Below are 27,039 nucleotides of genomic sequence, written 5' to 3' on the forward strand. Positions count from 1 at the left end.
AGTTCATCCAACCAGTCATTCTGGAGGTCCAGCAACAACTGAACGTAAGTTTGACCTTAAGTTTGAGTGTAAAGCAACTATTTTCACACCTAACTCTCCACTTTATCTTGTTGCACCATCTCTACTTAAGTTGAAACTTAACTAATCTAATTATGGTCATCAACAAAAGTCTGGAAAATGTACAGCTTGGTATAAAATATTCTGCCAAAGTAAACATCTAAGCTGTTGAAGTTTCTTTTTAAAGCAACCACAAGATGAGCCAGCAGCAATTCCCATACAGTATATTGTTATCAAGATAAATGTGACAAGTTGTATTTAAATAGATTTTAGGTCACATCATCCAGCTCAAGCTCTGCGTCTGAATCAGACAAATGCAACAAGATTCAAGACGATTCTGCTATGAAACAGATTCAAGATTTACAGGTTTCACTGATACAGGTGAACATGAGTCACACTCTCGCTCAATCTCTGTGCAACCTATGAAACAAAATTATGGTCTTTTTTTATAATTCCACTTGGCTGAGCCCACTGCGACCCAGCTGTGCCTCACCCGCTCTATCCCTCTATCTCTCCGATTCCCCCAACCTCACCCCCATCTCATCATTCTGTAATAGAGGAGTTTGGTAGTTGGGTCTCCCAGCCTCAGGCAGCACTCACACCCAAGATGAGAAATGGTCAAAAACGATCAGTGAGAAACAATACGCTAGGGGCTGAGAGGTAGAGATAGGCAGACAATAGTTTGATGGTGTGAAAATCAATCAGCATGTCTGTGAAAGAAGAGCAATTTGTAATCTGGAAAGGAGCCAGAATGTCAAATAAATTGGTTGTCAGTGTAGGATGCATCTGGTTTTTAAACCTTTAATTAACTGTACTTTATCTATCTGAATACACGTGCTATTTTTCAGCAACAACTTGTTTCTTGTTTGTTGCAGTTACACACCTTCCCAGTACAACCACTATTTCCTGCTGTGGGTCTGCTGATCAGCTTAACAACTGTAGATCAAGTGACTTGCTTAAAGGCACCTCAGCAGTACTTGCAGTGGCAGGAGAAAACAATATCCCATCCCATTTCGCATCACTTCCACTTACAATCCAGCATCTCTCTTAAACAATTAAGAGATAAAATTCCGCTAATATGTATTTTTATAGGCTGACATAGTATATTTTAGGAATAAAGGAGCCAATATGGTAAAACATTCAAGCACTATTGTTTCCTCCAGAACCAAAACTAAAACTTTACACTTAAACAAATAATACTACTTAAGGATTATCAGCTCCTTAACGGTTCATTAAGCTTTTCAACCTTGCATTTTTCTTATTTTCTTGATCAATATTTCATTAAAAAAAATCCCAGTAGAGCTTTAGAGGTTCTTGCTCCAATATATAAAATAAAACTTGCTTCAGCATATTAACACCCAGTTACAAACACTTACTTTGTTGTGATTTGATAATTAAAAGATTTAACTTGAGAATCCAGTTAAAGACGATGTGAAACTTTATTTTGCTTACAAAAAAAAGCACAAGAATCTGATCATGTTGCTTTAGATTTTATACAGCTTTGTATTTGAGAAATTGAAAATCAGTAGTTAAGATCAATATTGCTAATTTGCAATGCCTTGGACTAACGATATCAGTCACGACTTGTGAAACATGTTAGGAAAACTTTTGAGCACATCACTATGGCTTTAATTAAAAAAATAAAAGTTAAAAACATTTTTTGTCATGCTGCCATAAACTTGTCTTCAAGTACTTTTTCTCTTTCACTGCAGCTGTGCTAAAATCAAATCATATCAAAATGCAAAACAAATCCTTTTCTCTGCTGGGCAGATAACTGTTGCAAAAGTCAAATTCAAAAACTCTCATTTCATTCATGCGTGAGTTCCTGCTTGGACCTTATCACTTCACAACTGCTCATGTTTCACTTTTCAATTTTGTTGCAAAATGTCTGTCTTGAATGTTCCCAGTTCTACACATGTAGTCCTTCTGCCTTTTATTTGTGTTGCCTTATATTTACAGGTACAACTCTGGACTGTAAATGTGGCAGATATGACTTGATTTGACCAACTCAGACTGCTAAAGCCTCACAGATGCTTCAGCTAAACTTTAATATGCATTCAGACACAAAATGACTGTGTGGACACACTATGGATTTTGTCCCTATCACTTACATTGAAAGCATATATGAAGGTGACCTTTTAGTAGCTTTTAATAACAGGAGGAATGATTACAGCGAGGAAAACTTCTTTCAGTGTTCATATGGACACCTGACTGTTGTTTTAAGACACACTTGAAAAATTGTGAACCTATCCTTTAATATTTATTTATTCATTTATTTGACAAAAACAGCTTAAAATTTGATCTTGTTTTACATCCTTATATTTCAACAATATTTTATATATTAATATTTTATATCAATATTTTTTGCAGTGATATTTGTGTCTCTAACCTAAAATGTCCTGTGGGATAAACTTGTACTTTCAGCTTGTCATTCTTCTGTTCCTATTATTTTTCATTATTGTTATCATTTTAAAGAGTGCAACCTGCAGCTATGAATTGAGACCTTACCTCTGACACACAGCAGGGACATCGCAGCGGGATTTTGTGCAACAGTTTCTCCAAAGCCGATGAGCCTTCAGTGAGTTTGCAGCCCAGTTGCTTGTTGCACAGCAGTCATTTAGACTACTCCTAAATGTCGTTTACTTTCCGCTTCATCACACCGCCTGGTTAAAAAAAAAAAAAAAAGAAAAACTACATTTGTGAGCCAGGTGGGCAGACCAGGAGGTCCTGATAGCTTCAAGGTTTAACTGTCACTGGCAGAGACCGACTAACAACCGGCTGAAATCCGGTAGAGCGGGGCGGCTCTTATGCTGCATTCAAGGACTGCTACGAAGGTAGGACTTTGGAATGGTCAGCACATTCACACAGACGTGCATAGTGAGGTAAAAAAACTTAGCTTACATACAAGCCCCTACCATGAAAAAAAACTTTTCTTCAAGGAAATGTGGGGATGCCTTCGACCCCCAATATTTTCTTCAACTTAGCAACATAAATATTGGACATATATTGATGAATTTACGAAATTAAACGATACAGAAGAAATTATATAGTATAGTATAATTTTATGGGCAGGGGTGAAAGCTGTTTTAAGGGGGGAAATAATGAGATATTCATCAGTAAAGAAAAGACGACGGAAACAAATTAAGACAGAACTTGCATTACAAATTAAAGTATTGCAAGACAAACATTTAAAAAATCACGTGATCTGAAAATAAACAAGCAGCTGAAGAAGAAATATGTTGAATTAGATTGTTGACAGAAGAAGTGGAGAAATCATTAATACTTTAAAAAAACATTATGATGGGGGACCAAAATCAATGAAAGTTTTATTCTACAGGTTTAAGATATTTCATCTGCTTAAGAGCGGATGAAAAAGGCAGTTCTTGAAATTTGTTTTATGTGGGAGTTGAAGAACATCCTGATCAAAGATGACTTACGGTGGTGCTGGAGGCCAGGGTAATGCCATCTACAGTAGCTATATCATTAGATAATGTGTTTCTAAGCACGATAACGAGTTTAATAACAGAAAATTGCAGGTCATCTAGGTCTTTGTCCTTAAGGCATGCTTGGAGTTTAGTTAACTGATTGGTTTCACCTGGCTTCATTGATAAATATAACTGCGTATCCACATAATTTATGGAGTGTTTCCTAATAATATTACTTAAAGCATGTATAAGGTGAATTAGTCCAAGTACAGAACTTTGTGGAACTCCATAACTTTTGCATGCATGGAAGATTTATCATTAACATATACAAACCGATAAATAGGATTTAAACCAGCTTAATGCCAATTAAACATTCCAGTCTCTATCAGTGCTACAATTGACTATCAAATCCTAAGATCTAACGAGACAAGTACAGTGCGAAGTCCTTTGTCCGATGCAGTTAGGTCATTTGTAACTTTCAGTGTTGTCTGTGCTATGATGTACTCCAAATCCTGACTGAAAATTCTCAGACTATTGCTATGTAGAAAGTCACATAACTGATTAGTAACTGCTTTCTCAAGAATCTTAGAGAAAGGGACATTAGATATAGGTCTATAGTTTGCTAAAAATGCCTGAAATCAAGAATGGGCTCAGAAGAGGTTTAATTACAGCTACTTTAAAGGATTGTGGTACATAACCTGTACCTAGTTGTAAGGGGGTCTAAGAGACACAGTCTGCACTTACGATAGCACAATGAACACCCCTTTAAACTTGATGTAAGTAACTCATTTCCACACCAATGTTATACAAAATGTATTTTATTTCTCCAAAGACAATCATGTCACAAGCTTTAATTCAACAGGGCCCATCAGTTGAAAAACATCTGAGATCTGAAAAGAAAAAGCAAGTTAGTAATTAAATTGGCTTTAACCCTCATGAAGTTGTAGTAACATTAAGAACATTAAGGGCATTATCCCTTACATGAGAACTATATCTGATACATTACACTACACTTACCTGTCAGTTGATGGGTTATGTTCTAGCTTGGGCTTGGGCTTGGGCTTGGGCCGGTAGCCGGTAGCCTGGGGCTTGGGCCGGTAGCCGGGAGCCTGGGGCTCGGGCCGATAGCAGGGAGCCTGGGGCTCGGGCTGATTGCTTGGCCCCGTAGCAGGGAGCCGGGGGCTCGGGCTGGTAGCTCGGCCCCTGGGGCTGGTAGCTCGGCCCCTGGGGCTGGTAGCTCAGTACCTGGGGCTGGTGCTTGGGTTGGTAGCTTGGCCCCTGGGGCTGGTAGCTCATGTCCCAAATGCCAGGATTAGAACCATGATAGGAAGCTGAGAATAAACGTCACCCAATAAAGTTAGAAACTCCACTATTCAAGATGTGAATTGTTTTACAAGAAGTTTATTCTTGACTTATTGTAGTCTTACATTTAATGTAAGCTTCAAGCTCTCCAATAACCAGCAGCCATAGCAACACCACACTACAAAAGAAAGCCATGTTTAAGTAACAATTTCAGTCATTTCAGACAGTCTAAAATTATAGTGCTGAAGACAGAAGGAATCACTTAAAAATTACCATAGATTAAGTCCCATGGCTTCAGCCACAGATTAGATCAAATGCAAACTGAAATGCCTCTATCTGACTTCAGCTGACCCAACACAAGCAAAATGCTGTCTTCCTTCCACAGTGGTGCACTGGTAGGCAGTCTACAGTGCAATTTATTTAACTTGTTTTGACAGTCAATCACAGCTCTCTCTCAGTAACAGGTTGATTGAAAACAGGTGGAAGTAACAGGGCTGGGATCATCATGACACACAGGTGTTCAGAAAATCCTTAATTTAAAACAGTGTTGGTTTCTGTTTTGATTGTTCAGTTTCCACCGAACTGAATCACACCACATATTAATACAATTATTATTTATACCAAACAGCCACAGTTGCAATGATTACCACATATCATCACATAAGACTGAAAACATTTATCATCATGAAAATGCATTATTAAAACCAAACATATTTGTTGAATCAAAAACTAGTCATGTCTTTTGGCCAAATGAATGAGAAAAATACTAAAGGAAGTTTGTGTGTATCTTTTTGGTCTGCCCAAAATTTTAATTGGTTTTGCCAAAATCACAGATCGATGAAATAAGGACAAGATCACACAACATTACACCAATATATTTTACTGGACATGAGTTCTTTTTTAATTTCCCCAAAGGCACTTACACTGTGTTCTTAGATATGCTGGGTATCTTCTGCTTGATTATTTGTAAAATGCACAGCGCATGTATTCTTCAGGTCATATAATTAGGTCAATCAGAAAACTCAACATTTTGTGTTTACCAGCTCCTCTTGGAAAGATTTGTTTCGCTTCTTTCACTGTGGTAAGTGGAATAACAACAATGTTATTAAGCTAACATTTGTTAATATATTTTTTAAAAAGTTGTATCTGTCACTGTGGGGGAAATATTTGTGTTCAATGGATCATTATCTGGTCATTTTCTATCCTTGGAGCAGTATGTCATGACCTGTCTTTTTCAGAGTGGGTTATGAATTTACCAAGGATAACTGTATGAAAACAAGAATCCTCATTTAAATTAGGTAATTTTAAGATAGCTCTGCAATCTTTTTCATTTTTTGTGCAGACTTACATTTGTTTAACATTGTAGCAATGTTTTATAATGAGATTTTCTTTTTATTTTACAATGGTTAGACTGTAAAAATGCAGACAATGTCCAAAGTAAATATCCATATTTTTAAAATAAATCTCTGTAGAATAACTAAAGGCTTTTTACTGTTATTTGACGTTAAGTGTTTGGCAACTTTTGCTGCCAGACTTTTTACTGTTTTTTACGATTTCTTTTTTTACAGTGAAGGGTACCTATTTACAAAGAATTAACTTGACAACTCATTGACAACTCAACTCCTTACATTTAATGCTTGCTTGAAGTTCTCCAATAAACAGCAGCCATAACAGCACTATATTACAATAGAAAGTCATAATTAAACAACAATCATCTCAGAAATTCTAAGATTATATTATAGAGGATTGAAAGAATCATTTAAAAAGTACCATAGATTAAGTCCCATGGCCTCAGCCAGAGATTACATCAAATGCAAACTGATATGCCTCTATCTGACTTCAGCTGACCCAACATGCCCAATTTAACTTGTTTTGACAGCCAATCACAGATCTTTTTCCAACAGGTTGATTGGAAATAGGTGGAAGTAATGGGGCTGGGTTCAAATTTTGTTTTTATCACTGTTCAGATTTCTTGAAGTGCATCACATGACTGCATAATTATTAATACTGTTCATTCTAACAAGCTACCATTTGACTGAGAGCATTAAAAATCATAAAAGTGCATCTTCAGTTGTTTTAAAGTAAAGCATATCAGGGCCCTGTCTATTGTATATTTTGCGGGTTAGTCAAACAATTATTTGCTCCACTTGGGTAGGTTTGCTTTACCTTTTTCATTTCTTTGTTCAAAGTGAGAAGGGGTAAGATTACAGTATAAATGCAAAAGGAGTAACATTGTTTTCTTTCATTGTTATTCACCTTTCTTGTCCAAAGAAGCCATCTAGTGGCAGAAAAAAGTATTTCATAGCCTGATAACACTGATATACCAACCAGTGACAAATTTAGGAAAAAACAGAAAAAATAAGTTGAGAAAAATAACAAATGCAGCTGTTTCCATACAGAGCATGAGGGAGAAGCTTAGGCTGGTAGTTAGGTACCTGAGGCTGGGTGCCTCTTTGTAGACTTTACTGAGAAAGCTTGTCATGTTGCTCTCTGTTTTCTCTGGGATGTTGTAGGCCTACATGCAGATATTATTTTGTCTGAACTTACTTTCAAGATAGTCCATCTGTGTCTCAGTTTCCTTCATCCTTATCAAATACTCATGTTTTCTGTCAGAGTATTTGTTGGTCCTGCATTTCTCCAACTCTGTGTTCAATTTCGTGAACACTATTGTCAGTTCTCTCCAGTTTTTGCTGATGGTCTGTTCTATTATTTTTGTGATGTCTCATTCCACGTCCATACAATAGGCTTTAAACTCACATTGAAAGTCCTCAATTTCTGTCATAACAGCGATCAGTCATTTTACTTCCATTCCATCTGCCATATGGGGGAGAATTGTTTGGTAGACTTTGTTTCTTACACTCTACCTTAATCTCTTGTTGTGCCTGATCAGAGATGAATTCCCTTCTAATATTCATCTAGCTTTACTTCAGACAATTACATTTCTGATTATCAAAAGTCAAGAGTAAAGGAGATGCAGTTTCCTTAATCTGCCACCATCTTTCTCACAGCTGGATTTATTTTGGACACTCAGTTAAATTTATGCTTATCACAATTATACCTGGTGTAAAAAACTAGGTTTTTGATGTCACTGTTGCCATAAGAGTTTGAGCTGTAAGAAGTCTGACAAGAACTTGGTATAACAATTTGTGTGGAAGACCAGAGTAATATATAAGTGTTTTAAAGCCCATTGTCACAGACTAGGGCCAAGGTCCCATAAAGGGTTTAATCCTGAATTCATCCATCCTCAGAATGAAAGTGAAGTTGACAGGGAGAAAAGCGTTCAACCTCAAACCCTAACATTGCAAAAGGCCAAAAGTCAAGTTTAGAAATGTTTAAAGCATATACTCTTGCTAAAGAAGCTTTGTGTGCACATGTGGGGGGCGTGATCAACTTGCCCAACAACTGCTGCACAAGTCTGTAGACTCAGTCAAGTGAACCCTGCAAGGTGTCAGTCTGCACTTAAGCACAATGAACACCCCTTTAAACTTGATGCAAGTAACTCATTTCCACAGCGATGTCATACAAATTGCATTTTATTTCTCCAAAGACAATCATGTCACAAGCTTTAATTCAACAGGGCCCATCAGTTGAAAAACATCCAAGATCTGAAAAGAGAAAGCAAGTTAGCAATCAAGTGGGCTTTAACCCTCATGAAGTGGTAGTTATGAGAACATTAAGGCCATTATCCATTACATGAGAACTATGTCTGATTTTACACTACACTTACCCGTCAGTTGATGGGTTATGTTCTAGTTGGGGCTGTAGCCAAATCCACCTTTGCTTCCATAGAAATTGGTCCCACTCATTCTGAAATGAAAAGTCATGCCATCAGAACTAAGCATTAAGGGAAGAAAAAAAAAAAAAAAGTGTAAGTTTTACTGTTGCATCAACCCACCCTGCTGCATCCCCTGTGCTGGTTGAAGCTTCAGTCTGGGCAGTAAGACCAGAGCCAAAATTGCGGTTGAGCTGGTAGCGAGGAGCCTGGGGCATGGGCTGAGGCACGGGCTGCGGCTTGGCCTGGTAGCGAGGAGCCTGGGGCATGGGCTGAGGCACGGGCTGCGGCTTGGCCTGGTAGCGAGGAGCCTGGGGCATGGGCTGAGGCACGGGCTGCGGCTTGGCCTGGTAGCGAGGAGCCTGGGGCATGGGCTGAGGCACGGGCTGCGGCTTGGCCTGGTAGCGAGGAGCCTGGGGCATGGGCTGAGGCACGGGCTGCGGCTTGGCCTGGTAGCGAGGAGCCTGGGGCATGGGCTGAGGCACGGGCTGCGGCTTGGCCTGGTAGCGAGGAGCCTGGGGCATGGGCTGAGGCACGGGCTGCGGCTTGGCCTGGTAGCGAGGAGCCTGGGGCATGGGCTGAGGCACGGGCTGCGGCTTGGCCTGGTAGCTGGGAACCTGGGGCTTGGGCTGGTAGCTGGGAACCTGGGGCTTGGGCTGGTAGCTGGGAACCTGGGGCTTGGGCTGGTAGCTGGGAACCTGGGGCTTGGGCTGGTAGCTGGGAACCTGGGGCTTGGGCTGGTAGCTGGGAACCTGGGGCTTGGGCTGGTAGCTGGGAACCTGGGGCTTGGGCTGGTAGCTGGGAACCTGGGGCTTGGGCTGGTAGCTGGGAACCTGGGGCTTGGGCTGGTAGCTGGGAACCTGGGGCTTGGGCTGGTAGCTGGGAACCTGGGGCTTGGGCTGGTAGCTGGGAACCTGGGGCTTGGGCTGGTAGCTGGGAACCTGGGGCTTGGGCTGGTAGCTGGGAACCTGGGGCTTGGGCTGGTAGCTGGGAACCTGGGGCTTGGGCTGGTAGCTGGGAACCTGGGGCTTGGGCTGGTAGCTGGGAACCTGGGGCTTGGGCTGGTAGCTGGGAACCTGGGGCTTGGGCTGGTAGCTGGGAACCTGGGGCTTGGGCTGGTAGCTGGGAACCTGGGGCTTGGGCTGGTAGCTGGGAACCTGGGGCTGGTAGCTCGGTACCTGAGGCTGGTAGCTCGGCCCCTGGGGCTGGTGCTTGGGTTGGTAGCTCAGCCCCTGGGGCTGGTAGCTCACGTCCCAAATGCCAGGATTAGAACCATGATAGGAAGCTGAGAATAAACGTCACCCAATAAAGTTAGAATCTCCACTATTCAAAATGTGAATTGTTTTACAAGAAGTTTATTCTTGACTTATTGTAGTCTTACATTTAATGTAAGCTTCAAGCTCTCCAATAACCAGCAGCCATAGCAACACCACACTACGAAAGAAAGCCATGTTTAAGTAACAATTTCAGTCATTTCAGACAGTCTAAAATTATAGTGCTGAAGACAGAAGGAATCACTTAAAAATTACCATAGATTAAGTCCCATGGCTTCAGCCACAGATTAGATCAAATGCAAACTGAAATGCCTCTATCTGACTTCAGCTGACCCAACACAAGCAAAATGCTGTCTTCCTTCCACAGTGGTGCACTGGTAGGCAGTCTGCAGTGCAATTTATTTAACTTGTTTTGACAACCAATCACAGCTCTCTCTCAGTAACAGGTTGATTGAAAACAGGTGGAAGTAACAGGGCTGGGATCATCATGACACACAGGTGTTCAGAAAATCCTTAATTCAAAATGGTGTCGGTTTCTCTTTTGGTTGTTCAGTTTCCACCGAACTGAATCACACCACATATTAATACAATTATTATTTATACCAAACAGCCACAGTTGCAATGATTACCACATATCATCACATAAGACTGAAAGCATTTATCATCATGAAAATGCATTATTAAAACCAAACATATTTGTTGAATCAAAAACTAGTCATGTCTTTTGGCCAAATGAATGAGAAAAATACTAAAGGAAGTTTGTGTGTATCTTTTTGGTCTGCCCAAAATTTTAATTGGTTTTGCCAAAATCACAGCTCGATGAAATAAGGACAAGATCACACAACATTACACCAATATATTTTACTGGACATGAGTTCTTTTTTAATTTCCCCAAAAGCACTTACACTGTGTTCTTAGATATGCTGGGTATCTTCTGCTTGATTATTTGTAAAATGCACAGCGCATGTATTCTTCAGGTCATATAATTAGGTCAATCAGAAAACTCAACATTTTGTGTTTACCAGCTCCTCTTGGAAAGATTTGTGTCACTTCTTTCACTGAGGTAAGTGGAATAACAACAATGTTTTTAAGCTAACATTTGTTCATATATTTTTTAAAAAGTTATATCTGTCACTGTGGGGGAAATATTTGTGTTCCATGGGTCATTATCTGGTCATTTTCTGTCCTTGGAGCAGTATGCCATGACTGTCTTTTTCAGAGTGGTTCATCTCTCTGTCTACTGAGGTTGGCTGGGATATGCAGCTGTCTTGATAAGACTTGCTGTCTCCTGTGGTAACCCAGGTTAGGTGGAGATACGCTGTGCTTTGTACAGATGGTTAGGCTAGTCTCCTCTTGGAATGGATAGTAAGTAACCTGTGTACAGATTGCATGACTTCCGTTAACTTCAATCAGTGTGGTGTCTTGTTTATAGTTCAATAACCAATAGAGGCATAGATGTGTGATGAATAACCTTATTTGAAGGTAGTAAGGGCAAGGATCTGGTGAGGGTTTCAAATGGTATTGTCTGGAAGTAGACGGCAGAATTGAGTGGCATTGCACAGTGCTTCACTTGTACTGTGACTCTGTTCTTCTCGATTGAGCGTCAACAAATGTTCCTGCGTAAGACATCCTGCTCTCCTGACAAGTTCTTCACTTTGGGTTAATCAACTCCAGCAATATCCTTGACAACATTTCCCAACATTACACTATTGCAATATTTGTCATTAAGCTGCAATTATACAAGGAAGTTTCTTCTCTTGCATCTTGTCAAGCAATTAGTGTTCAGTTCAACAGACTTATGCAGTAAGACCAGCCTTTCTGAAACTATGTACAGAAACAAACAAGCATTCATTATATGGAACTAGTGTTCATATTTGACCCAGGTCTGCATATGCAAAGTCTGCAAACACAACAAACCCAATACTCAGAGTAAATGTAATTTAATTTGTAATTTAAACAAATACAATGAACATTATATTTTACATTTGTCACATTACTGCCTTAAACTTTTTGCAGCTCAGTTCCAAGAAAGCCTTGATTTTGATGTCACGTGGTGCCATCTAGTGGCAGAATAAAGCAGTTTCACAACCTAACTGACAACACAATACACTATGGGACAGAAAACAAGCCCTACAAATGTCATTGCACACACAGTGACCAATCACTCTATCAGCCTTGTGATAATCTGCTCAATACTTCCATAAGCATCATACGTGTGATTCAGGCCTTAGTTTTTTTCATTCATTTCACCTTTTGATTTCAAAGTTGTCATACACAGCAGATAGGATTCTCTTTATCTGTAACTATCCTGTATGTGAATTCAATTACTCAGTGCTTTAGAAGAAAAAAAGAAATCTGGTAAATGAGGAACAGCAGTAACCATACTGCTCAGTAGAGCTTGAACTAATTCTGCAGTGATATTTATCCCCTGGTGAAGTCCTATAGAGGTTGGATTTTTTATTCCACAAATGTTCTTCCTCTATGAAAATCCAGTGGAGCACCAGGGATAGAGTTGCTAATCTAATAAAATTATAGCATAATCATCTCTAATATGGCATGTACATTCCCTGATGTTTAGCAATGATTTGACTTGGCTTACTTGAGCCTAAGTCACAGTGAGAGTACCAGTGACTTAGGGCTTGCTTGAGCCTTTAAGGTTGACTTGAGACTTCTTTGCAACTTGCACATGTGTAACTTACTCCCACTTCTGATATTTGTGAACATGAACTACTCTCTCCCAAAGCCACAAACCAGAGACGTAAGACTCAAATTTGTGATGTCATCTGGAATAAAGTCTGGAGCTGCTTCATAGACAATGAATGTGAAACTAATTTTTGTAGTAATTTTTTAATACCCAAATAAGCTTTATTCTATAGTAACCTTTCATATCTGAAACAGAAAATGTACCTGTATACTAGGCTTGGGCAATGTCTACAGAATTGGCATATGAAGATGTCCACAGTGAAACATTGCGATGGACGATGATATTGTGTGGGATAAATTACTGCATTTTGCTGTCATTTATGGTTGTGCTAAGTTTCTCTCCTCTCCTGTTTTACTGCGGGCAGGGCTGATCAATGCGTGCATGTGTGAGTGTATGTCTTCCGAGCGAAGCAGAGGAGAGACAGTGAACTACGTGAAGTACTCGAGTTGACAAAAACTACAGTCATTGCGTTACTGTAAGTGATGAACCTGTAAAAATAGTGAATTACTTTGCAAAGCAATCAGTAAACGGTAATTTTATGATACATGCTGGTTATTAAACATCTTGAAATCTCATACATCTCAAATGGGGAGCTGCATTGAATGGATTGCACAATATTGTAAAATGTCAGTAGAAAAATGTATATATTCAGTGTAAAAGAAGTTGATGGGGAGTTGCTTGCAATTACTGTCAAATAATGTTTATATGAAGTAAACCTTGTACATTAATGGGAAAAGCCTGTAAATTTATTGGAGAGTTGATTTTAATTACTGTCAAAAAATGTTTATGTAATGTATACCCCATACATTAATGAGGAAATGTATGTAGATATATTGGATAGTTGCTTTTAAATACTATCAAATAATGTTTATATAAAGTAAACCCCATACATTGATGGGAAAAGCCTGTAAATATATTGGAGAGCTGCTTGTAATTACTGTCATATAAAGTTCATATAAAGAAACAATTATTAAATTTATGTTTTTGTAAAATTATCAATTATCACATGATCTCATATTTTTGTATAGTATAAAACCAACATTTACCAGGGATTTTGCTGTAAATAGATTGGATAATCACATAAAATAAAAGCCTAAAGCTCTCAAGATACCGTTAATGGGTGTTAAAGGAGGGTTACTTGAATGTAATTTTACATAATTTTTCTGTGTTTTACATCCAGAAATCTGTACTTTGAAGGGGAGTTCTTGTGGATGGATTTGATAATCCTATGAATTTTTTGCTGCCAGACTTTTTTACTGTTTTTTATGATTTCTTTTTTTTACAGTGAAGGGTACCTATTAACAAAGAATTAACTTGACAACTCATTGACAACTCAACTCCTGACATTTAATGCTTGCTTGAAGTTCTCCAATAAACAGCAGCCATAACAGCACTATATTACAATAGAAAGTCATAATTAAACAACAATCATCTCAGACATTCTAAGATTATATTATAGAGGATTGAAAGAATCATTTAAAAAGTACCATAGATTAGGCTTCAGCCAGAGATTACATCAAATGCAAACTGATATGCCTCTATTTGACTTCAGCTGACCCAACATGCCCAATTTAACTTGTTTTGACAGCCAATCACAGATCTTTTTCCAACAGGTTGATTGGAAACAGGTGGAAGTAATGGGGTTGGGTTCAAATTTTATTTTTCATCACTGTTCAGATTTCTTGAAGTGTATCACATGACTGCATAATTATTAATATTATTTATTCTAACAAGCTACCATTTGACTGAGAGCATTAAAAATCATAAAAGTGCATCTTCAGTTGTTTTAAAGTAAAGCATACCAGGGCCCTGTTCATTGTATATTTTGCGGGTTAGTCAAACAATTATTTGCTCCACTTGGGTAGGTTTGCTTTACCTTTTTCATTTCTTTGTTCAAAATGAGAAGAGGTAAGATTACAGTATAAATGCAAAAGGAGTAACATTGTTTTCTTTCATTGTTATTCACCTTTTATGTCCAACAAAGCCATCTAGTGGCAGAAAAAAAGTATTTCATAGCCTGATAACACTAATATACCAACCAGTGACAAATTTAGGAAAAAACAGAAAAAATAAGTTGAGAAAAATAACAAACGCAGCTGTTTCCATACAGAGCATGAGGGTGAAGCTTAGGCTGGTAGTTAGGTACCTGAGGCTGAGGCTGGGGCTGGTAGCTAGGTACCTGAGGCTGGGGTTTAAAATGGTTTACACTGTAGTATTCCTTTTCCCATCTAGGATAAGCTGGCCAGGCAGAGAAGCAAGAGCTAATGGGGGAATCCATTCCACTGGTACTGTAACTTGTTTGGACATGGCTCTCTGTTCTTTCACTTTTGTTGTTAAGTCATGAACAAAGAAGATCCATTCAGATTCACTTTCTTTGCCCATGCTTTCTGTAGTATTCTTTTGTTTGTATCATAGTTCAGGAAAGTTAGGATGATTGGTCTGGTTTGTTCTTTAGTCTGTAGTCTCTGTAGATATGGTGTGCCTGGAGAATATCAAAAGTACCCAGTCAATTCCAGTGCCTCTTTTTAGAATTTACTGAGAAAGCTTGTCATGTTGCTCTCTGTTTTCTCTGGGATGTTGTAGGCCTACATGCAGATATTTTGTCTGAACTTACTTTCAAGATAGTCCATCTGTGTCTGTTTCTTTCATCCTTATCAAATACTCATGTTTTCTGTCAGAGTATTTGTTGGTCCTGCATTCAATTTCATGAACACTATTGTCAGTTCTCTCCAGTTTTTGCTGTTGGTCTGTAGTTTGTTCCATTATTTTCGTGATGTCTCATTCCATGTCCATACAATAGGCTTTAAACTCACATTGAAAGTCCTCAATTTCTGTCATAACAGCGATCAGTCATTTTACTTCCATTCCATCTGCCATATGGGGGAGAATTGTTTGGTAGACTTTGTTTCTTACACTCTACCTTAATCTCTTGTTGTGCCTGATCAGAGATGAATTCCCTTCTAATATTCATCTAACTTTACTTCTTCAGACAATTACATTTCTGATTATCAAAAGTCAAGAGTAAAGGAGATGCAGTTTCCTTAATCTGCCACCATCTTTCTCACAGCTGGATTTATTTTGGACACTCAGTTAAATTCATGCTTAAAACAATTATACCTGGTAAAAAATTAGGTTTTTGATGTCACTGTTGCCATAAGAGAGTTTGAGCTGTAAGAAGTCTGACAAGAACTTGGTATAACAATTTGTGTGGAAGACCAGAGTAATATATAAGTGTTTTAAAGCCCATTGTCACAGACTAGGGCCAAGGTCCCATAGTTGACAGGGAGAAAAGCGTTCAACCTCAAACCCTAACATTGCAAAAGGCCAAAAGTCAAGTTTAGAAATGTTTAAAGCATATACTCTTGCTAAAGAAGCTTTGTGTGCACATGTGGGGGGCATGATCAACTTGCCCAACAACTGCTGCACAAGTCTGTAGACTCAGTCAAGTGAACCCTGCAAGGTGTCAGTCTGCAGTTAAGCACAATGAACACCCCTTTAAACTTGATGCAAGTAACTCATTTCCACAGCGATGTCATACAAATTGCATTTTATTTCTCCAAAGACAATCATGTCACAAGCTTTAATTCAACAGGGCCCATCAGTTGAAAAACATCCGAGATCTGAAAAGAGAAAGCAAGTTAGTAATCAAGTGGGCTTTAACCCTCATGAAGTGGTAGTAATGAGAACATTAAGGCCATTATCCCTTACATGAGAACTATGTCTGATTTTACACTACACTTACCCGTCAGTTGATGGGTTATGTTCTAGTTGGGGCTGTAGCCAAATCCACCTTTGCTTCCATAGAAATTGGTCCCACTCACTCTGAAATGAAAAGTCATGCCATCAGAACTAAGCATTAAGGGAAGAAAAAAAGTTTTACTGTTGCGTCAACCCACCCTGCTGCATCCCCTGTGCTGGTTGAAGCTTCAGTCTGGGCAGTAAAACCAGAGCCAAAATTGCGGTTGAGCTGGTAGCGAGGAGCCTGGGGCATGGGCTGAGGCACGGGCTGCGGCTTGGCCTGGTAGCGAGGAGCCTGGGGCATGGGCTGAGGCACGGGCTGCGGCTTGGCCTGGTAGCGAGGCGCCTGGGGCATGGGCTGAGGCACGGGCTGCGGCTTGGCCTGGTAGCGAGGAGCCTGGGGCATGGGCTGAGGCACGGGCTGCGGCTTGGCCGGGTAGCGGGGAGCCTGGGGCATGGGCTGAGGCACGGGCTGCGGCTTGGCCGGGTAGCGGGGAGCCTGGGGCATGGGCTGAGGCACGGGCTGCGGCTTGGCCGGGTAGCGGGGAGCCTGGGGCATGGGCTGAGGCACGGGCTGCGGCTTGGCCGGGTAGCGGGGAGCCTGGGGCATGGGCTGAGGCACGGGCTGCGGCTTGGCCGGGTAGCGGGGAGCCTGGGGCATGGGCTGAGGCACGGGCTGCGGCTTGGCCGGGTAGCGGGGAGCCTGGGGCATGGGCTGAGGCACGGGCTGCGGCTTGGCCGGGTAGCGGGGAGCCTGGGGCATGGGCTGAGGCACGGGCTGCGGCTTGGCCGGGTAGCGGGGAGCCTGGGGCATGGGCTGAGGCACGGGCTGCGGCTTGGCCGGGTAGCGGGGAGCCTGGGACCTTGGATGAAGGGAATACACCTGGGGCTTGGGCTGGTAGCTGGGAACCTGGGGCTTGGGCTGGTAGCTGGGAACCTGGGGCTTGGGCTGGTAGCTGGGAACCTGGGGCTTGGGCTGGTAGCTGGGAACCTGGGGCTTGGGCTGGTAGCTGGGAACCTGGGGCTTGGGCTGGTAGCTGGGAACCTGGGGCTTGGGCTGGTAGCTGGGAACCTGGGGCTTGGGCTGGTAGCTGGGAACCTGGGGCTTGGGCTGGTAGCTGGGAACCTGGGGCTTGGGCTGGTAGCTGGGAACCTGGGGCTTGGGCTGGTAGCTGGGAACCTGGGGCTTGGGCTGGTAGCTGGGAACCTGGGGCTTGGGCTGGTAGCTGGGAACCTGGGGCTTGGGCTGGTAGCTGGGAACCTGGGGCTTGGGCTGGTAGCTGGGAACCTGGGGCTTGGGCTGGTAGCTGGGAACCTGGGGCTTGGGCTGGTAGCTGGGAACCTGGGGCTTGGGCTGGTAGCTGGGAACCTGGGGCATGGGCTGAGGCACGGGCTGCGGCTTGGCCTGGTAGCGGGGAGCCTGGGGCATGGGCTGAGGCACGGGCTGCGGCTTGGCCTGGTAGCGGGGAGCCTGGGGCATGGGCTGAGGCACGGGCTGCGGCTTGGCCTGGTAGCGGGGAACCTGGGGCTTGGGCTGGTAGCTCGGCCCCTGGGGCTGGTAGCTCGGCCCCTGGGGCTGGTGCTTGGGTTGGTAGCTTGGCCCCTGGGGCTGGTAGCTCATGTCCCAAATGCCAGGATTAGAACCATGATAGGAAGCTGAGAATAAATGTCACCCAATAAAGTTAGAAACTCCACTATTCAAAATGTGAATTGTTTTACAAGAAGTTTATTCTTGACTTATTGTAGTCTTACATTTAATGTAAGCTTCAAGCTCTCCAATAACCAGCAGCCATAGCAACACCACACTACAAAAGAAAGCCATGTTTAACAATTTCAGTCATTTCAGACAGTCTAAAATTATAGTGCTGAAGACAGAAGGAATCACTTAAAAATTACCGTAGATTAAGTCCCATGGCTTCAGCCACAGATTAGATCAAATGCAAACTGAAATGCCTCTATCTGACTTCAGCTGACCCAACACAAGCAAAATGCTGTCTTCCTTCCACAGTGGTGCACTAGTAGGCAGCTTGCAGTGCAATTTATTTAACTTGTTTTGACAGCCAATCACAGCTCTCTCTCAGTAACAGGTTGATTGAAAACAGGTGGAAGTAACAGGGCTGGGATCATCATGACACACAGGTGTCCAGAAAATCCTTAATTTAAAATAGTGTTGGTTTCTGTTTTGATTGTTCAGTTTCCACCGAACTGAATCACACCACATATTAATACAATTATTATTTATACCAAACAGCCACAGTTGCAATGATTACCACATATCATCACATAAGACTGAAAGCATTTATCATCATGAAAATGCATTATTAAAACCAAACATATTTTTTTAATCAAAAACTAGTCATGTCTTTTGGCCAAATGAATGAGAAAAATACTAAAGGAAGTTTGTGTGTATCTTTTTGGTCTGTCCAAAACTTTTATTGGTTTTGCCAAAATCACAGATCGATGAAATAAGGACAAGATCACACAACATTACACCAATATATGTTACTGGACATGAGTTCTTGTTTAATTTCCCCAAAAGCACTTACACTGTGTTCTTAGATATGCTGGGGATCTTCTGCTTGATTATTTGTAAAATGCACAGTGCATGTATTCTTCAGGTCATATAATTAGGTCAATCAGAAAACTCAACATTTTGTGTTTACCAGCTCCTCTTGGAAAGATTTGTTTCACTTCTTTCCCTGAGGTAAGTGGAATAACAACATTTTTAAGCTAACATTTGTTTATGTATTTTTTAAAAAGTTACATCTGTCACTGTGGGGGAAATATTTGTGTTCCATGGGTCATTATCTGGTCATTTTCTGTCCTTGGAGCAGTATGCCATGACTGTCTTTTTCAGAGTGGTTCATCTCTCTGTCTACTGAGGTTGGCTGGGATATGCAGCTGTCTTGATAAGACTTGCTGTCTCCTGTGGTAACCTAGATTAGGTGGAGATACGCTGTGCTTTGTACAGATGTTTAGGCTAGTCTCCTCTTGGAATGGATAGTAAGTAACCTGTGTACAGATTGCATGACTTTCGTTAACTTCAATCAGTGTGGTGTCTTGTTTATAGTTCAATAACCAATAGAGGCATAGATGTGTGATGAATAACCTTATTTGAAGGTAGTAAGGGCAAGGAGACAAGATGCAAGAGACAAGCAGTCAGTTTAACAGACTTATGCAGTAAGACCAGCCTTTCTGACACTATGTACAGAAACAAACAAGCATTCATTATATGGAACTAGTGTTCATATTTGACCCAGGTCTGCATGTGCAATGTCTGCAAATACAACAAACCCAATACTCAGAGTAAATGTAATTTAATTTGTAATTTAAACAAATACAATGAACATTATATTTTACATTTGTCACATTACTGCCTTAAACTTTTTGCAGCTCAGTTCCAAGAAAGCCTTGGTTTTGATGTCGCATGGTCCCATCTAGTGGCAGAATAAAGCAGTTTCACAACCTAACTGACAACACAATACACTATGGGACAGAAAACAAGCTCTACAAATGTCATTGCACATACAGTGACCAATCACTCTATCAGCCTTGTGATAATCTGCTCAATACTTCCATAAGCATCATACGTGTGATTCAGGCCTTAGTTTTTTTCATTCATTTCACCTTTTGATTTCAAAGTTGTCATACACAGCAGATAGGATTCTCTTTATCTGTAACTATCCTGTATGTGAATTCAATTACTCAGTGCTTTAGAAGAAAAAAAGAAATCTGGTAAATGAGGAACAGCAGTAACCATACTGCTCAGTAGAGCTTGAACTAATTCTGCAGTGATATTTATCCACTGGTGAAGTCCTGTAGAGGTTGGATTTTTTATTCCACAAATGTTCTTCCTCTATGAAAATCCAGTGGAGCACCAGGGATAGAGTTGCTAATCTAATAAAATTATAGCATAATCATCTCTAATATGGCATGTACATTCCCTGATGTTTAGCAATGACTTGACTTGGCTTACTTGAGCCTAAGTCACAGTGAGAGTACCAGTGACTTAGGGCTTGCTTGAGCCTTTAAGGTAGACTTGAGACTTGTTTGCAACTTGCACATGTGTAACTTACTCCCACTTCTGATATTTGTGAACATGAACTACTCTCTCCCAAAGCCACAAACCAGAGACGTAAGACTCAAATTTGCGATGCCATCTGGAATAAAGTCTGGAGCTGCTTCATAGACAATGAATGTGAAACTAATTTTGTAGTAATTTTTTAATACCCAAATAAGCTTTATTATATAGTAACCTTTCATATCTGAAACAGAAAATGTACCTGTATACTAGGCTTGGGCAATGTCTACAGAATTGGCATATGACGATGTCCACAGTGAAACATTGCGATGGACGATGATATTGTGTGGGATAAATTACTGCTTCTTGCTGTCATTTATGGTTGTGCTAAGTTTCTCTCCTCTCCTGTTTTACTGCAGGCAGGGCTGATCGATGCGTGCATGTGTGAGTGTGTGTCTTCCGAGCGGAGCAGAGGAGAGACAGTGAACTACGTGAAGTACTCGAGTTGACAAAAACTACAGTCATTGCGTTACTGTAAGTGATGAACCTGTAAAAATAGTGAATCACTTTGCAAAGCAATCAGTAAACGGTAATTTTATGATACATGCTGGTTATTAAACATCTTGAAATCTCATACATCTCAAATGGGGAGCTGCATTGAATGGATTGCACAATATTGTAAAATGTCAGTAGAAAAATGTATATATTCAGTGTAAAAGAAGTTGATGGGGAGTTGCTTGCAATTACTGTCAAATAATGTTTATATGAAGTAAACCTTGTACATTAATGGGAAAAGCCTGTAAATTTATTGGAGAGTTGATTTTAATTACTGTCAAAAAATGTTTATGTAATGTATACCCCATACATTAATGAGGAAATGTATGTAGATATATTGGATAGTTGCTTTTAAATACTATCAAATAATGTTTATATAAAGTAAACCCCATACATTGATGGGAAAAGCCTGTAAATATATTGGAGAGCTGCTTGTAATTACTGTCATATAAAGTTCATATAAAGAAACAATTATTAAATTTATGTTTTTGTAAAATTATCAATTATCACATGATCTCATATTTTTGTACAGTATAAAACCAACATTTACCAGGGATTTTGCTGTAAATAGATTGGATAATCACATAAAATAAAAGCCTAAAGCTCTCAAGATACCGTTAATGGGTGTTAAAGGAGGGTTACTTGAATGTAATTTTACATAATTTTTCTGTGTTTTACATCCAGAAATCTGTACTTTGAAGGGGAGTTCTTGTGGATGGATTTGATAATCCTATGAATTTTTTGCTGCCAGACTTTTTTACTGTTTTTTATGATTTCTTTTTTTTACAGTGAAGGGTACCTATTAACAAAGAATTAACTTGACAACTCATTGACAACTCAACTCCTTACATTTAATGCTTGCTTGAAGTTCTCCAATAAACAGCAGCCATAACAGCACTATATTACAATAGAAAGTCATAATTAAACAACAATCATCTCAGACATTCTAAGATTATATTATAGAGGATTGAAAGAATCATTTAAAAAGTACCATAGATTAGGCTTCAGCCAGAGATTACATCAAATGCAAACTGATATGCCTCTATTTGACTTCAGCTGACCCAACATGCCCAATTTAACTTGTTTTGACAGCCAATCACAGATCTTTTTCCAACAGGTTGATTGGAAACAGGTGGAAGTAATGGGGTTGGGTTCAAATTTTATTTTTCATCACTGTTCAGATTTCTTGAAGTGTATCACATGACTGCATAATTATTAACATTATTTATTCTAACAAGCTACCATTTGACTGAGAGCATTAAAAATCATAAAAGTGCATCTTCAGTTGTTTTAAAGTAAAGCATACCAGGGCCCTGTTCATTGTATATTTTGCGGGTTAGTCAAACAATTATTTGCTCCACTTGGGTAGGTTTTCTTTACCTTTTTCATTTCTTTGTTCAAAATGGGAAGAGGTAAGATTACAGTATAAATGCAAAAGGAGTAACATTGTTTTCTTTCATTGTTATTCACCTTTTATGTCCAACAAAGCCATCTAGTGGCAGAAAAAAAGTATTTCATAGCCTGATAACACTAATATACCAACCAGTGACAAATTTAGGAAAAAACAGAAAAAATAAGTTGAGAAAAATAACAAACGCAGCTGTTTCCATACAGAGCATGAGGGTGAAGCTTAGGCTGGTAGTTAGGTACCTGAGGCTGAGGCTGGGGCTGGTAGCTAGGTACCTGAGGCTGGGGTTTAAAATGGTTTACACTGTAATATTCCTTTTCCCATCTAGGATAAGCTGGCCAGGCAGAGAAGCAAGAGCTAATGGGGGAATCCATTCCACTGGTACTGTAACTTGTTTGGACATGGCTCTCTGTTCTTTCACTTTTGTTGTTAAGTCATGAACAAAGAAGATCCATTCAGAGTCACTTTCTTTGCCCATGCTGTCTGTACTATTCTTTTGTTTGTATCATAGTTCAGGAAAGTTAGGATGATTGGTCTGGTTTGTTCTTTAGTCTGTAGTCTCTGTAGATATGGTGTGCCTGGAGAATATTAAAAGTACACAGTCAATTCCAGTGCCTCTTTTTAGAATTTACTGAGAAAGCCTGTCATGTTGCTCTCTGTTTTCTCTGGGATGTTGTAGGCCTACACGCAGATATTTTGTCTGAACTTACTTTCAAGATAGTCCAATACTCATGTTTTCTGTCAGAGTATTTGTTGGTCCTGCGTTTCTCCAACTCTGTGAACACTATTGTCAGTTCTCTCCAGTTTTTGCTGTTGGTCTGTAGTTTGTTCCATTATTTTCACAATGTCTTGTTCCATGTCCATACGATAGGCTTTAAACTCCAATTGAAAGTCTTCAATTTCTGTTGTAATAGTGATCAGTCATTTTACTTCCATTCCATCTGCCATGTGGGGGTGAATTGTTTGGTAGACTTTATTTCTTACACTCTACCTTAATCTCTTGTTGTGCCTGATCAGAGATGAATTCCCTTCTACTATTCATCTAGCTTTACTTCTTCAGACAATTACATTTCTGATTATCAAAAGTCAAGAGTAAAGGAGATGCAGTTTCCTTAATCTGCCACCATCTTTCTCACAGCTGGATTTATTTTGGACACTCAGTTAAATTCATGCTTAAAACAATTATACCTGGTAAAAAATTAGGTTTTTGATGTCACTGTTGCCATAAGAGAGTTTGAGCTGCAAGAAGTCTGACAAGAACTTGGTATAACAATTTGTGTGGAAGACCAGAGTAATAAGTGATTGTTTTAAAGCCCATTGTCACGGACTAGGGCCAAGGTCCCATAAAGGGTTTAATCCTGAATTCATCCATCATCAGAATGAAAGTGAAGTTGACAGGGAGAAAAGCATTCTCAACCTCAAACCCTAACATTGCAAAAGGCCAAAAGTCAAGTTTAGAAATGTTTAAAGCATATACTCTTGCTAAAGAAGCTTTGTGTGTGCATGTGGGGGGGCGTGATCAACTTGCCCAACAACTGCTGCACAAGTCTGTAGACTCAGTCAAGTGAACCCTGCAAGGTGTCAGTCTGCAGTTAAGCACAATGAACACCCCTTTAAACTTGATGCAAGTAACTCATTTCCACAGCAATGTCATACAAATTGCATTTTATTTCTCCAAAGACAATCATGTCACAAGCTTTAATTCAACAGGGCCCATCAGTTGAAAAACATCCGAGATCTGAAAAGAGAAAGCAAGTTAGTAATCAAGTGGGCTTTAACCCTCATGAAGTGGTAGTAATGAGAACATTAAGGCCATTATCCCTTACATGAGAACTATGTCTTATTATACACTACACTTACCCGTCAGTTGATGGGTTATGTTCTAGTTGGGGCTGTAGCCAAATCCACCTTTGCTTCCATAGAAATTGGTCCCACTCACTCTGAAATGAAAAATCATGCCATCAGAACTAAGCATTAAGGGGAGAGAAAAAAAAAAAAAAAAAAGAAGTTTTACTGTTGCGTCAACCCACCCTGCTGCATCTCCTGTGCTGGTTGAAGCTTCAGTCTGGGCAGTAAGACCAGAGCCAAAATTGCGGTTGAGCTGGTAGCGGGGAGCCTGGGGCATGGGCTGCGGCACCGGCTGCGGCTTGGCCTGGTAGCGGGGAGCCTGGGGCATGGGCTGAGGCACGGGCTGCGGCTTGGCCTGGTAGCGGGGAGCCTGGGGCATGGGCTGAGGCACGGGCTGCGGCTTGGCCTGGTAGCGGGGAGCCTGGGGCATGGGCTGAGGCACGGGCTGCGGCTTGGCCTGGTAGCGGGGAGCCTGGGGCATGGGCTGAGGCACGGGCTGCGGCTTGGCCTGGTAGCGGGGAGCCTGGGGCATGGGCTGAGGCACGGGCTGCGGCTTGGCCTGGTAGCGGGGAGCCTGGGGCATGGGCTGAGGCACGGGCTGCGGCTTGGCCTGGTAGCGGGGAGCCTGGGGCATGGGCTGAGGCACGGGCTGCGGCTTGGCCTGGTAGCGGGGAGCCTGGTAGCGGGGAGCCTGGGGCATGGGCTGAGGCACGGGCTGCGGCTTGGCCTCGTAGAGAGGTGCCTGGGACCTTGGATGAAGGGAATAAACCTGGGGCTTGGGCGGGTAGCTGGGAACCTGGGGCTTGGGCTGGTAGCTGGGAACCTGGGGCTTGGGCTGGTAGCTGGGAACCTGGGGCTTGGGCTGGTAGCTGGGAACCTGGGGCTTGGGCTGGTAGCTGGGAACCTGGGGCTTGGGCTGGTAGCTGGGAACCTGGGGCTTGGGCTGGTAGCTGGGAACCTGGGGCTTGGGCTGGTAGCTGGGAACCTGGGGCTTGGGCTGGTAGCTGGGAACCTGGGGCTTGGGCTGGTAGCTGGGAACCTGGGGCTTGGGCTGGTAGCTGGGAACCTGGGGCTTGGGCTGGTAGCTGGGAACCTGGGGCTTGGGCTGGTAGCTGGGAACCTGGGGCTTGGGCTGGTAGCTGGGAACCTGGGGCTTGGGCTGGTAGCTGGGAACCTGGGGCTTGGGCTGGTAGCTGGGAACCTGGGGCTTGGGCTGGTAGCTGGGAACCTGGGGCTTGGGCTGGTAGCTGGGAACCTGAGGCTGGTAGCTCGGTACCTGAGGCTGGTAGCTCGGTACCTGAGGCTGGTGCTTGGGTTGGTAGCTCGGCCCCTGGGGCTGGTAGCTCATGTCCCAAATGCCAGGATTAGAACCATGATAGGAAGCTGAGAATAAATGTCACCCAATAAAGTTAGAAACTCCACTATTCAAGATGTGAATTGTTTTACAATAAGTTTATTCTTGATTTATTGTAGTCTTACATTTAATGTAAGCTTCAAGCTCTCCAATAACCAGCAGCCATAGCAACACCACACTACAAAAGAAAGCCATGTTTAAGTAACAATTTCAGTCATTTCAGACAGTCTAACATTATAGTGCTGAAGACAGAAGGAATCACTTAAAAATTACCGTAGATTAAGTCCCATGGCTTCAGCCACAGATTAGATCAAATACAAACTGAAATGCCTCTATCTGACTTCAGCTGACCCAACACAAGCAAAATGCTGTCTTCCTTCCACAGTGGTGCACTGGTAGGCAGCTTGCAGTGCAAATTATTTAACTTGTGTTGACAGCCAATCACAGCTCTCTCTCAGTAACAGGTTGATTGAAAACAGGTGGAAGTAACAGGGCTGGGATCATCATGACACACAGGTGTTCAGAAAATCCTTAATTCAAAATAGTGTCGGTTTCTCTTTTGGTTGTTCAGTTTCCACCGAACTGAATCACACCACATATTAATACAATTATTATTTATACCAAACAGCCACAGTTGCAATGATTACCACATATCATCACATAAGACTGAAAACATTTATCATCATGAAAATGCATTATTAAAACCAAACATATTTGTTGAATCAAAAACTAGTCATGTCTTTTGGCCAAATGAATGAGAAAAATACTAAAGGAAGTTTGTGTGTATCTCTTTGGTCTGCCCAAAATTTTAATTGGTTTTGCCAAAATCACAGATCGATGAAATAAGGACAAGATCACACAACATTACACCAATATATTTTACTGGACATGAGTTCTTTTTTAATTTCCCCAAAAGCACTTACACTGTGTTCTTAGATATGCTGGGGATCTTCTGCTTGATTATTTGTAAAATGCACAGCGCATGTATTCTTCAGGTCATATAATTGGGCCAATCAGAAAACTCAGCATCTCTTTTGTGTTTACCAGCTCCTCTTGGAAAGATTTGTTTCACTTCTTTCACTGAGGTAGGTGGAATAACAGCATTTTTAAGTTAACATTTGTTTACATTTCTTTTAAAAGTTGTATTTGTTACACTCTTGCATAATTTGTCATTAGGCTGAAGTTTCCTTCTCTTGCATCTTGTCAAGCATTCAGTGTTTAGTTCAGACAGACTGATGCAGTAGGTCCAACCTTTCTGACAGTATGTACAGAAACACACATAATATTTGTTATTTGGAACCAGTGCTCATATTTTACCCAGGTCTGCATGTGCAAAGTCTGCAAGTACAACAAACCCAATACTCAGAGTAAATATAATTTAAACAATCAATCAATCAATGTTATTTAAAGTGCAGAATCACCATGCAGCATGGTCCCAATACACTTGACAATTAAAGAAGATACATAGGACAAAACATTAAAATAAAATAACCACATTAAAAATACCAATGTTAAAGGGATGTTAAAGCTGATGGACCCGGCTAAGTTTTAGGGGAGGTTTCAACTGGACGTGCTTTAACA

General features: G+C 41.1%; 4 protein-coding genes and 1 long non-coding RNA gene across 17 annotated transcripts in view; 1 reads left to right on the forward strand and 4 right to left on the reverse strand.

Moving 5' to 3' along the window:
* The window catches only part of LOC122967288 (protein unc-13 homolog B-like), a 200,591-nt gene extending 197,706 nt beyond the window's left edge, over window positions 1–2,885 (reverse strand). Inside the window, exon 1 of the mRNA XM_044331849.1 lies at window positions 2,566–2,885. Coding sequence (XP_044187784.1) covers window positions 2,566–2,587 — 22 coding nt within the window. The 5' untranslated portion in view covers window positions 2,588–2,885. The remainder of the gene's footprint in view (window positions 1–2,565) is intronic.
* Window positions 2,886–4,286: 1,401 nt separating this feature from the next.
* On the reverse strand, window positions 4,287–6,578 carry LOC122967361 (DNA-directed RNA polymerase II subunit RPB1-like). 3 transcript variants are annotated; one of them, XM_044331988.1, is made up of 5 exons: window positions 5,058–5,209; window positions 4,910–4,962; window positions 4,728–4,813; window positions 4,500–4,685; window positions 4,287–4,372 (listed from the first exon to the last, which is right to left on the reverse strand). In XM_044331988.1, exons 1-4 carry the CDS (start codon window positions 5,072–5,074, stop codon window positions 4,515–4,517), a joined length of 327 nt encoding a protein of 108 aa, XP_044187923.1. In that variant the 5' UTR covers window positions 5,075–5,209; the 3' UTR covers window positions 4,287–4,372; window positions 4,500–4,514. The 3 variants fall into 3 exon arrangements, with proteins under 3 accessions (XP_044187923.1, XP_044187916.1, XP_044187907.1); XM_044331981.1 differs by lacking the exon at window positions 5,058–5,209 and adding an exon at window positions 6,555–6,578 and having other exon boundaries at window positions 4,500–4,813; XM_044331972.1 differs by having other exon boundaries at window positions 4,500–4,813; window positions 5,058–5,208.
* On the forward strand, window positions 4,665–17,912 carry LOC122967374. Its single transcript, XR_006398586.1, has 3 exons — window positions 4,665–4,736; window positions 10,894–10,897; window positions 17,835–17,912. It is a non-coding gene; the product is annotated as an uncharacterized LOC122967374 (long non-coding RNA).
* On the reverse strand, window positions 8,302–25,853 carry LOC122967301 (extensin-like). 11 transcript variants are annotated; one of them, XM_044331939.1, is made up of 10 exons: window positions 25,732–25,853; window positions 25,584–25,636; window positions 25,306–25,487; window positions 24,373–24,780; window positions 17,642–17,794; window positions 17,129–17,182; window positions 9,687–9,713; window positions 8,680–9,122; window positions 8,512–8,591; window positions 8,302–8,389 (listed from the first exon to the last, which is right to left on the reverse strand). In XM_044331939.1, exons 1-9 carry the CDS (start codon window positions 25,746–25,748, stop codon window positions 8,534–8,536), a joined length of 1,395 nt encoding a protein of 464 aa, XP_044187874.1. In that variant the 5' UTR covers window positions 25,749–25,853; the 3' UTR covers window positions 8,302–8,389; window positions 8,512–8,533. The 11 variants fall into 11 exon arrangements, with proteins under 11 accessions (XP_044187874.1, XP_044187852.1, XP_044187814.1 ...); XM_044331917.1 differs by having other exon boundaries at window positions 9,660–9,713; XM_044331879.1 differs by lacking the exons at window positions 9,687–9,713; window positions 17,129–17,182 and adding an exon at window positions 17,012–17,101 and having other exon boundaries at window positions 8,680–9,158; window positions 17,588–17,794; window positions 25,333–25,487.
* Window positions 16,067–17,005, reverse strand: LOC122967353 (extensin-like). Its single transcript, XM_044331960.1, has 4 exons — window positions 16,772–17,005; window positions 16,431–16,669; window positions 16,277–16,356; window positions 16,067–16,154 (listed from the first exon to the last, which is right to left on the reverse strand). The coding sequence occupies exons 1-3, from the start codon at window positions 16,982–16,984 to the stop codon at window positions 16,299–16,301; spliced, it is 510 nt and encodes a 169-aa protein (XP_044187895.1). The 5' UTR covers window positions 16,985–17,005; the 3' UTR covers window positions 16,067–16,154; window positions 16,277–16,298.
* Window positions 25,854–27,039: the final 1,186 nt, after the last annotated feature.

This window comes from Thunnus albacares, chromosome 2, assembly GCF_914725855.1.
Source record: "Thunnus albacares chromosome 2, fThuAlb1.1, whole genome shotgun sequence".
Classification (NCBI taxonomy): domain Eukaryota; kingdom Metazoa; phylum Chordata; class Actinopteri; order Scombriformes; family Scombridae; genus Thunnus; species Thunnus albacares.